General features: G+C 38.9%; 1 protein-coding gene across 2 annotated transcripts in view; it reads right to left on the reverse strand.

The window, feature by feature from the left end:
- Window positions 1-1,341: 1,341 nt before the first annotated feature.
- Window positions 1,342-14,110, reverse strand: part of ccnd2a (cyclin D2, a) — a 32,187-nt gene continuing 19,418 nt past the window's right edge. Inside the window, exon 5 of one of the 2 annotated variants that reach the window (XM_059987486.1) lies at window positions 1,342-2,167. In XM_059987486.1, coding sequence (XP_059843469.1) covers window positions 2,084-2,167 — 84 coding nt within the window. In that variant the 3' untranslated portion in view covers window positions 1,342-2,083. Of the gene's footprint in view, window positions 2,168-10,109; window positions 12,988-14,110 lie in introns of those variants that run through there. The other variant, XM_059987485.1, reaches the window with a different exon arrangement.

Consider the following 14,110-nt stretch of genomic DNA (forward strand, 5'->3'; position numbering starts at 1 on the left):
CCAGAGGGTACAGCCTCAGAAGAGACCTCCATTTAATATAGAAGCAAGGAGGAATTTCTTTAGTTAGAGGGTGGTGAATCTCTGGAATTTGTTGCTACAGGCATCGCTGGGGGCCAGGGCATTGGGTGTATTGAGGAGGAGGCTGATAGGTTCTTGATTATTCAGGCTATGAAAGGTTATGGGGAGAAAGGAGAATGGGTTTGAGTGGGAAAATGTATCAGGCAAGATGAAATGCCAGAGCAGACTTGATAGGCCAAATTTGGTGTATTTATGAAACAATTGCTTTACTGATTATTATAGAATGTCCCTGTGGTGCTTTCCCCTCCTTCCCTGCTCCCTTCACCTTTTCCCAACCATGATTCTCCTTTCCTGTCCCCTTTGCACTCTCAGTTCACAATAGAGACTCATATTATAAATAAGTTTATCATCACTCTAAAATGTCTTTTTTGCAGCAGCAGCAGAAATATAGTGCAACACATTATTTTGCTACTGACCTAGTACCATTCAGTGGATAGATGCCCTGCTTGTCTAACCTGTCCTCATTGTTTATCAGCCCATTTTTAGTATTAAAAAGTAAAATTTCTCCGAAACATTTTTAACTAAGGATTTACATCTTTCCTTAATTAAAGGGACCAGTCTTGTACGTAGTACTCTAGAAATAGTTTCACCAGCACCCATTCTAACTGAAGTATAACCTCCCTACATTTGTTTCCAGCTTCACAAGCAATAACAATATTAGCTTTTATATTGCCTGTGCCTGCACACTAACAGCTTCAGTCATGCACTAGGACATGGAGATCTCTTAGATCCATTGTTTAGATAATATGCTTCTTCCTGTCAAAATTAACATTCACTTTTTTCTCCAATTGTACTCATTGACCATATTATTATCTACCTCCATTTTTTCCAGCCTACCACATCCTTGTCAACCTTTTGCCCATATCCACTGTTTACATTTGCCCAAACTGGGCCATATTGTTCTCTGCTTTGCCTTTTAAGTACCAATCTAAATGCCTCTTAAAGGTAATGATTGTATCCAATTCCATATCTTCCAACAGCATGTTCCAGATATCAAAAACTCTGGGTATAAATTTCCCCTTTAACCTATACCCTCTTAGTTTTGAAGTCCCTCTCATGGGAAAAATTATTCTGACCATCTGCCATATCCATGCTGCTCATACTTTTGTGTTGTGCTGTTGACTAATGTTTTCAGGCTCAATATAAAATGCAGGCAATATAGCTAAATGTATTAATTCATTTTATCAAATGTAAATTACATTATAGTTCTTGAGTTACTTTACATCTCTACTTTGGCAAATGCAGCATTAGTTAATTTTTACTTAGTTTTTTTTTAAAAAGGCTTAATTTATTGGGTTGAAATTGATTAAATCAAATTGAATCCACATGACTAGCAACAATCAACCAAAAACAAAATGAACTGTAATTACAAATCAGTGAAATAGTAGCATTAAAGTGAAAATCTAATATAGCTCACTCTTAAGACAGGTCTTCACTGACAATTTCAGTAACCAAAGTGAGCCACTAATTCAGCCAGAATAGTAAATAACAGATTCAATGGGTTATTTCCAACACCTATTTACCCTTAATTTCACAGTTTGAAACTAAGTAAAATAAATCTTCAAAATTCTAATATTTTTACCAAAAGAATGAAAACACAAGCAGTGATTCAAGCTATTAAAATGTTTGTTTATTGAGTAGTCAATTCCAATGCAAATTGGTTTATATTGCACTTGGAACGTAGCAGCAGTGAAACAACTCTGTATTTTTGAATTTTAAAACTGCTTAAGCTTGTTTTTATTATTTAAAAAAAGCTTTGCAATATCTTTGCATTCCAGACAACATGTAGTAAGAAATAGGTTGGAGATGTGGTTCAAACCAAGACAAAAGTGATTGAGGCAGGAGTTAAACTGCTACTGTTAACAGACTGTGACACTGAAAGAAACAATTTTCTAAAAGATTTTAAAATGTATAATGCACAGATAGAGAACACATAGGTTACAAATTGAAGTAGAATTGATCAAAAGGTCATTGATTCATGATGAACTTGTGTTGATCAAATAAGTCAAATTCCATTTTTATTATATAGGAATTTCCAGAATTTCAAACGTGGTTTTTCAAGTCTGCAGTCCACACTGCCCATGTTCCTCTGAAAAACACACATTCAAGGCTTTAATAAGAAATGGTTTCTCTAACTGAAGGTTCTATAGAGGATAAGGTTTAATATACGTGCTAAAAATCAGGTTTTAATTGAGAAAGTTATACACTAAGCAGAAACATAATGGGCAGTATTCAGCCAGAATAAGTGCATCAAATCTAATTAGGGCTTGTGCAGGGTAGAATATGTGCCAGAAAGTGTGAAGCTTATTCAATACCCTCCATCTTTTCCAACTCCTTAACTCACTGATCTGACAGTTGTTTGTTTATATGTTTTGAAAAGCATGTAAGTGAGGCCGAATGCCTCCAAGAGAGACAAAGAGCACATTTTCAGAAAATCTACGCTTACATCTTACACTGCTGTTTTATGACATAGTATTATTTGTAAAGTACCAGGAGCTCAACTTTAATTGGAAACCACGCAATACTAATCATATTTTCCACAGTAAAATATAAAGTTCATTTTGTTCAGTAACTCACCCCAGCCCACCAACTAAGTAAAAGATTTTCTAACTCCTCACTTCAAGAAGGAGATAATGTTGGATGGTAAATGTTCACTTGGTAAACACCTGACCATAAATATAGTTAAGGTCCCCTGTGTTTTCCCAAAGTCATACTTCAAATTGTATCTCACTTGTATCAGTCTTTCCACTTTTGTCATTCATTATATTGGTTTGAGACTGCTAACAGTGATGAATTATGAGTTTTCCTGCCTCGATCCATATCTTTTAATGGCTGCAATGATAGCATCTAAACTAATTTTATAAATGCCTGTTAAAAGTAAGTGGTCAGGCATGCTTTTGTTTTATCTTGTACAATCTCATCACATCATTTTACAACTAATGATGTACTTTTAAGTGTACTCAATGTTGTATTGTAAAAACAATGATCAGACTGCGCACATAGAGCTCCCACAGACAGCAAGGTGATAACAAATTTATTTTATTCACTAAAGTTCAATCATTGGTCAATTCACCAGAAATAACTGAACACTTCAATCATTCAGTGAACCTTGTGTTCATCCAATCAATGCCAAGACCTTGGTTTATTGTGTCATTTGAAATGTAGCAGCTCAAATGGTGCACTGCTCTGATTGTTCTGCAAGGGGTATTAGCCTAGTTTCTGGAGCAAAGCCACCGATCTGACTTAGAGGAAAAAGATTATTAATGTACAGTACTTGTAAAATTCTCCCCATTATTTAAATTAGAAATAATTGTGACTTACTGTTGTTCCTTTCCAAGCCTTGTGGTACATCAGGCAGCAACCTTGCTGTTTCTTTGGCATGTTGTTTTTTTTTGACAAAACCAAGTTGCTAGCTTGACACTCAACCCAAAACAGATGGAAGTCATGCAAGGAACCAGCTGGATTTGAACCCAGGACCACTCACCTCGAAGTTTGGTGTGGATGCCACTACACCACTGGCTGGCTAGTGACTTATAATTTTGGATCATTATTGAACATAAAGGCTTTTCCTCCAAGTCTAATGTTTCCGCGAATGGAAATAAAACTTTGTTCATGAATTCTTGCATCTTCCAATGCAATTTTGTAAAAAGAAAATGTCCAACTCCTGTAATGAGCAGCCATATACATTTTCTGAATGGTTCTTAAGCCATTGTTAATATTATTATTGATCAATATCTAATTTGGGATTAGTCATATTGTTTTGAACACTCCACTGGAAAGCAGTGTGAGTGAACAATAAAACTGTACAATGGTTAAGTTTTTAAGACATCTAAATGTCTCCAGATCACCACTCCAGACTAGTTTAAATTTCAAAGGTTCCATGTGGGAATTAAATTCAGTTAATGAGATAAACCTCAACGCATCTGTTAGTAATGGATGACTGTAAAATTGTTATTTTAAGTGGTTCATTGATGTCTTTTAAATCTTAACCCAGTCTGGCCTGTACATAATTCCAGACTCTCAGCAATATGGAATACTCTTAAGCATCAAACATGTGATCTAGCAAACCACACATCAAAGGACCATTGAAAACGGGCATAAAATGTCAGCAGCACTCATTTTGTGAATTAATAAACATAAAAACAAAATCAGTAAAACCACAAAGATTTAGATTGCTGCTTTACATCTATTTGTAATTTCAATTTTATAAAACACCAAGCTATTAAAGAACTCAATTATTCATTTTTAAAATACATTATAACCATAAAAATATAGCTATGCAGCAGCGATGTTAATCATAGAATCATTTATGTACCTATCCACCTGGAGCAGAATGTCACATCACATCTCATTATGATGTGAAGTTTAATTAATCTATTACCACCAGAACTATCTTTCTGAGAGCTTTGTTCAGGCACTCAGACTCTGTAGAAACAGTCCTCAGCTTAAGGTCTACTGTATGGAAGAACTGGAGCATTTATTTTTTCAATGAAGTAGCCAACAGAAACATTCACAGGAAATGATACCTTGGTTTGGAATTGCTTAGCTAAATGTTCACATTATTGGTATTAATGGTCAATTGGAATTCTTTATCCCTTGTCTGGTGTATTCAAGGTAGAGGCTACATATGTGGATCTTAGTGAAAGCCACATTAATTGGAGGCAAATGGAAAAATTATTAACATGCCCAATGAACTTCCATTAAAGTAATATCTTTGTTGCAAAATGATTCTGAAGGGCAAGCCAATAATACTAAATTTTCTCAACTCAAATGAATTTTGATAATTCATTTCTGAAACGATCTGAATATTTATAGATCTGCGGCTGATTCAGCTGCTTAAGCCTGTAAAATTGACCATGATTCACATTGTTTAAATAAATGATTAGCTTAATGTCTGATATTGGAAATTTATGCAAAACCATAATCTCATAATGCCTGATTGACTGACTATAAAGCCTAGTTATCAGTTTTTTGACAAATAAGCTACACAGAGAATGAATGAAGGGATGAAATTTGCAATTTGGTTATATTTACTTTTCAAACTCCTATCTATTCATTAAAATATCAAATACATTTAGTGCTTCAAAAAACAAAAGTGCTTATAGAGTTTTTGAATGATGCTCTATAACACAAATAGGAGCACATACTTGCTAGCAAGCCCTTCAAGCCTGCTCTGCCGGTCAATACGATCATGACTAATCTTCTACCTCAACACCATTTTTCTAATATAGAGATTATTTTGCCCTCAATTTGGTAGCAATGACTAATCCACCATTGGGTAGAGAATTCCAGACTCACCATCATGAGTGAATAAATTTCTTATTTCAGATCTCAATTAGTTACTCCATATTCATCCCTATTTCTAGACTCCTCAGCTATGTTAGCTTTCAGTGACTTGCATATATAACCATATAACAATCACAGCACGGAAACAGGCCATCTTGGCCCTCCTAGTCCGTGCCGAACCCTTAATCTCACCTAGTCCCACCTACCCGCACTCAGCCCATAACCCTCCACTCCTTTCCTGTCCATATACCTATCCAATTTTACCTTAAATGACACAACTGAACTGGCCTCTACTACTTCTACAGGAAGCTCATTCCACACAGCTATCACTCTTTGAGTAAAGAAATACCCCCTCGTGTTTCCCTTAAACTTCTGCCCCCTAACTCTCAAATCATGTCCTCTAGTTTGAATCTCCCCTACTCTCAATGGAAACAGCCTGTTCACGTCAACTCTATCTATCCCTCTCAAAATTTTAAATACCTCGATCAAATCCCCCCTCAACCTTATGCGCTCCAATGAATAGAGACCCAACTTGTTCAACCTTTCTCTAGAACTTAATTGCTGAAACCCAGGTAACATCCTAGTAAATCGTCTCTGCACTCTCTCTAATTTATTGATATCTTTCCTATAATTCGGTGACCAGAACTGCACACAATATTCCAAATTTGGCCTTACCAATGCCTTGTACAACTTTAGCATTACATCCCAACTTCTGTACTCAATGCTTTGATTTATAAAGGCCAGCGTTCCAAAAGCCCTCTTCACCACCCTATCTACATGAGACTCCAATTTCAGGGAACTATGCACAGTTATTCCTAGATCTCTCTGTTCCTCTGCATTCCTCAATGCCCTACCATTTACTCTGTATGTTCTATTTGGATTATTCCTGCCAAAATGTAGAACCTCACACTTCTCAGCATTAAACTCCATCTGCCAACGTTCAGCCCATTCTTCTAACTGGCATAAATCTCCCTGCAAGCTTTGAAAATCCACCTCATTATCCACAACACCTCCTACCTTAGTATCATCGGCATACTTACTAATCCAATTTACCACCCCATCATCCAGATCATTTATGTATATTACAAACAACATTGGGCCCAAAACAGATCCCTGAGGCACCCCGCTAGTCACCGGCCTCCATCCCGATAAACAATTATCCACCACTACTCTCTGGCATCTCCCATCTAGCCACTGTTGAATCCGTTTTATTACTCCAGCATTAATACCTAACGACTGAACCTTCTTAACTAACCTTCCATGTGGAACTTTGTCAAAGGCTTTGCTGAAGTCTATATAGACTACATCCACTGCCTTACCCTCGTCAACATTCCTCGTAACTTCTTCAAAAAATTCAATAAGGTTTGTCAAACATGACCTTCCACGCACAAATCCATGCTGGCTACTTCTAATCAGATCCCGTTTATCCAGATAATTATAAATACTATCTTTAAGAATACTTTCCATTAATTTACCCACCACTGATGTCAAACTGATAGGTCTATAATTGCTAGGCTTCCTTCTAGAACCCTTTTTAAACAATGGAACCACATGAGCAATACGCCAATCCTCCAGCACAATCCCCGTTTCTAATGACATATTAAAGATCTCCGTCAGAGCTCCTGCTATTTCTACACAAACTTCCCTCAAGGTCCTGGGGAATATCCTGTCAGGACCCGAAGATTTATCCACTTTTAAATTTCTTAAAAGCGCCAGTACCTCCACCTCTTTAATTGTCATAGGTTCCATAACTTCCTTACTTGTTTCCCACACCTTAGACAATTCAATATCCTTCTCCTTAGTGAATACCGAAGAGAAGAAATCATTCAAAATCTCTCCCATCTCCTTCGGTTCCACACACAGCTGACCACTCTGATTCTCTAAGGGGCCAATTTTATCCCTCACTATCCTCTTGCTTTTAATATAACTGTAGAAACCTTTCGGATTTACTTTCACCTTATTTGCCAAACCAACCTTGTATCTTCTTTTAGCTTTTCTAATCTCTTTCTTAAGATTCCTTTTACATTCTTTATATTCCTCGAGCAATTCCTTTACTCCATGCTGCCTATATCTATTGTAGACATCCCTCTTTTTCTGAACCAAATTTCTAATATCCCTTGAAAACCATGGTGCTCTCAAACCTTTAACCTTTCCTTTCACCCTAACAGGAACATAAAGATTCTGTACCCTCATAATTTCACCCTTAAATGACCTCCATTTCTCTATTACATCCTTCCCATAAAACAACTTGACCCAATCCACTCTCTCTAAATCCCTTCGCATCCCCTCAAAGTTAGCCTTTCTCCAATCAAAAATCTCAACTCTAGGTCCAGTCCTGTCCTTCTCCATAATTATATTGAAGCTAATGCTATTGTGATCACTGGACCCGAAGTGCTCCCCAACACATACATCTGTCAGCTGACCTATCGCATTCCCTAACAGGAGATCCAACACTGCCCCATCTCTAGTCGGTACTTCTATGTATTGTTGCAAAAAACTATCCTGCACACATTTCACAAACTCTAAACCATCCAGCCCTTTTACAGAATGAGCTTCCCAGTCTACGTGTGGAAAATTAAAATCTCCCACAATCACCACCTTGTGTTTACTACAAATATCTGCTATCTCCTTACACATTTGCTCTTCCAACTCACGCGCCCCATTAGGTGGCCTATAATACACTCCTATCAGTGTTACTGCACCTGTCCCATTCTTCAATTCCACCCAAATGGCCTCCCTAGAGGAGCTCTCTAATCTATCCTTCCAAAGCACCGCCATAAGATTTTCTCGGACAAGCAATGCAACACCTCCTCCTCTGGCCCCTCCTACTCTATCACACCTGAAGCAACTAAATCCAGGAATATTTAGTTGCCAATCACACCCTTCCTGCAACCATGTTTCACTAATAGCTACAACATCATAATTCCAGGTATCAATCCACGCTTTAAGCTCATCCACCTTCCTTACAATGCTCCTAGCATTAAAATAGATACATTTAAGATTCTCACCATCTCCTCCTCTCTTTCCATCCCTAACAATGCATTCAAATTTATTATCCTTTTCTTTCTTCTCCCCTACATCTTCGGGCTGAGCGCATCCCTTCTCCATCACCTGCCTTTCCTCCCTCACACACTATTTACTTGCTCCACTGGTGAACTAACCTCCTCTCCCATAGTCTCCTCAAATAGTCTCCCGCCCCCACCATCTTACTAGTTTAAAGTCCGCCCTGTAGCCCTAGCAAACCTCCCCGCTAGGATATTGGTCCCCCCACGATTCAAGTGTAACCCGTCCTTCTTGAACAGGTCACTCCTGCCCCAGAAGAGGTCCCAATGATCCAGAAACTTGAATCCTTGCCCCCTGCTCCAATCCCACAGCCACGCATTCATCCTCCACCTAATTCTATTCCTACTCTCACTGTCGCGTGGCACAGGCAGTAATCCCGAGATTACTACCTTTGCGGTCCTTCTTCTTAACTGCCTTCCTAACTCCCTATACTCTCGTTTCAGGACCTCTTCCCCTTTCCTTCCTATGTCATTGGTACCTACATGTACAACGACCTCTGGCTCTTCACCCTCCCACTTCAGGATATCTTGGACGCAACTAGAAATGTCCCGAACCCTGGCACCAGGGAGGCAAATTACCATCCGGGACTCCCGGTCACCTCCACAGAAACGCCTGTCTGAGCCCCTGACTATTGAGTCCCCTATTACTATGGACCTCTTTCTTCTAACCCTACCCTTCTGAGCTACAGGGCCGTCCTCTGTGCCGGAGGCTCGGCCACTGTCACTCCCACCAGGTAGGCTGTCCCCCCCAACAGTACTCAAACATGAGTACTTATTGTCAAGGGGTACAGCCACTGGGGTACTCTCTAGTACCTGCCTCTTCCCCTTCCTGACTGTAACCCACCTTTCTGCCTCCCGTGGTCCCAGAGTGACCACCTGCCTGTAACTCCTATCACCTCCTCACTCTCCCTGACCAGGCGAAGGTCATCGAGCTGCAGCTCCAGTTCCCTAACTCGGTCCCTCAGGAGCTGCAGTTCAGCGCACCTGGCGCAGATGTGGACGTCCGGGAGGCTCGGAGACTCCAGGATCTCCCACATCCGACACCGAGAACAACAAGCTGCCCTCACACTCGTACCTCCCAAATAACTGAAAATACAAGAACTAAAAGATAAGCCTACTGTGCCCTCTTCTGCCTAAGCCCTCTGAGCCCAAGCCCTACACTCTGCGCCCGGCTCACTCCGCTGCCCGCAAACGAAGCTGCCCGCTTCTTAAGGCGGCGTTCTTTATATATCTTCCCTCCTTCCCGGGCCTCCTTCACGCGCCTGCGCAGTCCCGCCTCTCAGAACTCCGATCTGAGAAGCAATTGGACAATTTGAAAATGGCCACCGCCGCACTTCCTCTCAAGCCTCGCTGTCCTCTTCCAAAAGAGAACTACCTCACTCAGTATCTCCTTTATATAAGGAAACAAAGATCCCTTTGAACATCAACATTCCCATCTCTCAATATTTGCCTTCTATCAAAATGGATATCTTCAAATTTTCCACACTTCCACCACCGTGTCATTGCCCATTCCTTCAGCTCAACTATATTTTTGAAGCCATTTGCATCCCCTTCATTCACATGGCTTTATGTCATCCGCATACAGCAGTATTAAATGAAAATTATATTCCACAAAAGGTTTCTTCTTTTTCTTGACAAGTGAGAAAGTGCAAGGAAAAAAGAAAGATAACATACACAAATACATTTTGGACCAAGTGACTTTATTGTCCATAGATATGCCTATTTCCCCTCACACCATAAAACCACCTATGATCCAATTAAGGTCATTATATATTGAATAAAAAGCCTTTTCCATACTGAACCAACAAGACTTGAATATTTATTCACAATTCTTTTGAAATGAGCCTTGTACCCATCAACTGCCCCACAAGTTTTCCACATTGTACTCAAGCTATAAATGCTGTCTACTCATCCCTAACCATATGAACAATCACGAAAAAATACAAGAGCACATTGTGAGAGAGTAACATTGTATTGGTATGGCATCACACTCAGTAAAGCAAAAAGTTTTAAGAACAGAGTTGTGCATCTGAAAGTAAATGAGGTACATGGTAAAATTACTGAGCCCAGTAGGGAGCTTTAAGTCTGTGCAATCTGTTTGTGCATCTCTCAGCTGAAGCAGCAATGTACAACAGAGTGCTAATCTCATCTCTTTAAGACAATTATGCCTTCAAAGCTCCCCAAAAACTGTAGAAGTGTGAGGTATTGTAAATGCAAACCATTTTATTGTCCAGTAAACCTGAGGTAACTATACAGTCTTTGTAGAATGTGACAGAAAAAAAGAAAATCATGAAAGGCTATTGCAAAAAACCGTACATGGGCACTTCCAGTAAATCAATGCACTCATTTTCCCAGGATTTTGAAACTTAAGCGGTAAAATAATATATTATAAAAATGTTTATAAAATAGCAGCACACTCAGTGAAACAATACAGCCAAGTACTGTTAATGTGAATAAGAATGAAACAAATCATAGCTTTTCATAGCAGCGCAATTAAAGATTCATACTCCATTTTCTATTCCATCAACCCAAGTCAGGCTGCTCCAATTCAGCAAAAACCTATTTCTCAAAAATACCTTTAGTCCAGCTTTTCACAAATCCCTAGACCAACCTTTTAAATCAATAGCTTTAATTTCAAATTTAAGACCATTATCAAACATGTGCAAATAAACCTCCCGAACTCTACCAACTACGTCCTAACGATGGAGCAGAAGAATTCAAGTAGACTGAATACAAATTTTCTCAAATAACAACTAGTTCTGAACCATGATATTTGCTGCTTCTTGCACCAGCAATGATTCTCATCCAAATGTCCAAAGCTTGGCACACCTGTGGCACACAAGAGCCTTCTGTGACACTGACAACACATGAAGTTACTGAACATCTGTGGAATGTTGCAACCCAAACTGGAATGTCTTCCTTACAAAGTAGTTTCTTTTTACAGCAATACCATAATTACATTGTACACCGGAAACTGGGAAACAATTCAATTTCATAAACCATTCCATTCATTCCTTGGGAAATATATTCAAAGTGCTTTTCAAATGAAATGGTTTACAATAATGGTAACTTGAGCCAATGCTTGTGCATAATAAATGATTGAGAATTATAATTCTGAAAAATGTTACACCTTATTTCAATTGCAAGTATAGAATTAGGTTTCTTCATTCTTCAAAATTTCAGGTAGTCAAACACTTAAGGTTTCTATAGGAGATCAAAGTACGGAATAAAAAATTCCTATCAGCAGATTCAATGGCAAGTGTAATCAACTGATTGGTAGTTGGATAGGGAGTTCTCTGGATGCACTCAAATTTGGCCCACAGCTAGAGAAACACTTATAAATTGGAGCCAGCAATGCTGTTGAATAGAATGAACCATTTCTGAGAGAGAAACCAAAATCTGAGAGAGACATATAATGAAACAGGCACAAACAAAAACAGATGCAGAAAATGAAGAGGAGAAAAGTGAAACAAACACAGGCATGAAAAATATGAAACCAACACAGGGGAAGTGAAAATACATGATTTCAAAGTTAAAAGATTAGAAAGAGCCACTAATGCTCCTTTTGTTATCACTGAAATTCAGTAACTCCCTAAGTAACAATTCTGTGGGAGCACCTGGACTATCTGGACTGCAGCTGTTCAAGATGACTCTTCGCCACCTTCTCAAGGATGGTTAGGGGCATAAAATAAATTGTAACCTTGCTGTGAATGCCCAGATCTCACAAATAAATTAAAAACAGAGTAACACACAAGCAGGTAAAAATGAGAGACAAGTATAAGTATGACATTGAGAGAAGAGTGATAAAACAGACAAGTTCACACAAAAACAAATTAAGGTGATTTAAAAGAAAATGACTTTCTGGACAATCACCAAACTTTCAAGGCGAAATATATACCCAGTGTACAATCTGCTGCAGGGCAATCCTCCAGTAACTCATTTCACAGGAAGATACAAGGTTCAATATCTTAAAGCAGTTAAATTCCTTCTACACTGAAGATGGTTCATTCATAAGAGAATATTATTTCCCAGCAACCCTCCCCATGTCTTCAGCTTTGCCATCTGAATTGAGCCACAAATCATAGACATTTCCTCAAATCTGAAGAGGGTGCATGCACCATAAAATTGAACAGTAAATATCTAGTCATTTGATCCCACATACACAGTCCTGCATTTAGCTAGCTATTTTATGCTTTTGAAGCACGTTCATCATTGATAATATAATAGCAATTATGCAAACATACATGGTGGGATTCCCTTCTGCAGAACACCCTAGGCACCAGAGTTTTAATATCAGTTTTTTTTCTAAAAGAAGCTTTTAGATAGTTTCTATGTAGGAGCATCGTAAAATGGAAAGAAACAAGATTTATTCCTAAAGGGAAGATCACGCAGGGTCATTTCCACTCCAGCTGCCTTACAGGTTTACGTTTCTCACATCTGTGGGAGTGCTGGCCTGGTCCAGTTCAACCATCCTCTTTGAAGGGTTCCTCTGCTGTGGGATTTGTCTCAGGTTGCTCACCAGTAATGATTCAATCTGCTCCTGGCAAGCTCTCAGGCAATCCTATTGGAGAGAGGTAAACCAAACCATGAATGTCCATACCTTTCAAAATAAATATCAACCTGTGAAACTCAAATATTCAGCCCCCAGAGCAAAGGAAGATGCAATATGTAGTGTAATAAATATTCTTTCCAATTTTTATTATATGTTTTCAATGTGTTTTGTCTCACAAGTTTTTCCTTTATCTCTGTATCATAATTAAAGGTAAACTGTTTAGTACACAGACATTAGTTAGAATTTGTTCATTAAATAAACACTGGACTGGATCAAGCTCATCTGTAGTTCACTCGATGGAGCGCTACCAGCCATATGGTGTCCAACTCCCCTTGCCTTCCTCTACCCATACCCCCACCCTGATACGTCTGCCTTTTGCTCTTCCTTATTTGACCACAAGTACAAAGATGAGCTGATATCAGATGCTAGCACATACAACTTCCCCCACCACGTCCAGACTTGCCGTAATAGTGGGACACCTATGTGCTGAAGGAGAGAAGCACTCGTGACAGAACATGCCAGCATAACAAGTGTGACCTCACTTGTTTGAAATGGGTTGCTCTCCTATGGAGAAAAAAGATGAGCAGTTTCTTTCCATGTTTTCAATTACTTGCTAACATCCAAACTAGAACAAGATATAGGGAAAGGCAAGAGAGCAGGAAAGTGGTGTTGATGCCATAATTTCTTCTCAGCAGTTAATTGGATACAGAGGCAAACAAGGCATCAGCCAGCCTACTCCAGTTGTTACTGAATTCTTATTTAATTTTTGTTTACATAATCATCCCGATTTTGCTTTGAAATTTAGATCACTGAACAATTATCAATGATATTCAAGAACAATTCCAAATATCTTTGAGCTTGGTGAACAGTCATAGATCTTGGGGTGGACCCAAGATCCAACAACTGAGACCATGCTTCAATGCATTCCCCATAGAGACTTGTATACTGGAGGGAAAGCCTGACCAGCCATCCCTATATAGAATGTTTAGATCCCAGAGGTGGCCAGAATGATCCAGTCCATAAAGTTAATAGTATAATATAGGAATACTGACAAAATAAAAACAAGAATCTCAAAAACATTTGCCAAGCACTTATGAATTAATTTTTGCAGTCACTTTAGCTTCAAAGATAC

Source organism: Hypanus sabinus, chromosome 13 (genome assembly GCF_030144855.1).
Source record: "Hypanus sabinus isolate sHypSab1 chromosome 13, sHypSab1.hap1, whole genome shotgun sequence".
In the NCBI taxonomy this organism is placed as follows: domain Eukaryota; kingdom Metazoa; phylum Chordata; class Chondrichthyes; order Myliobatiformes; family Dasyatidae; genus Hypanus; species Hypanus sabinus.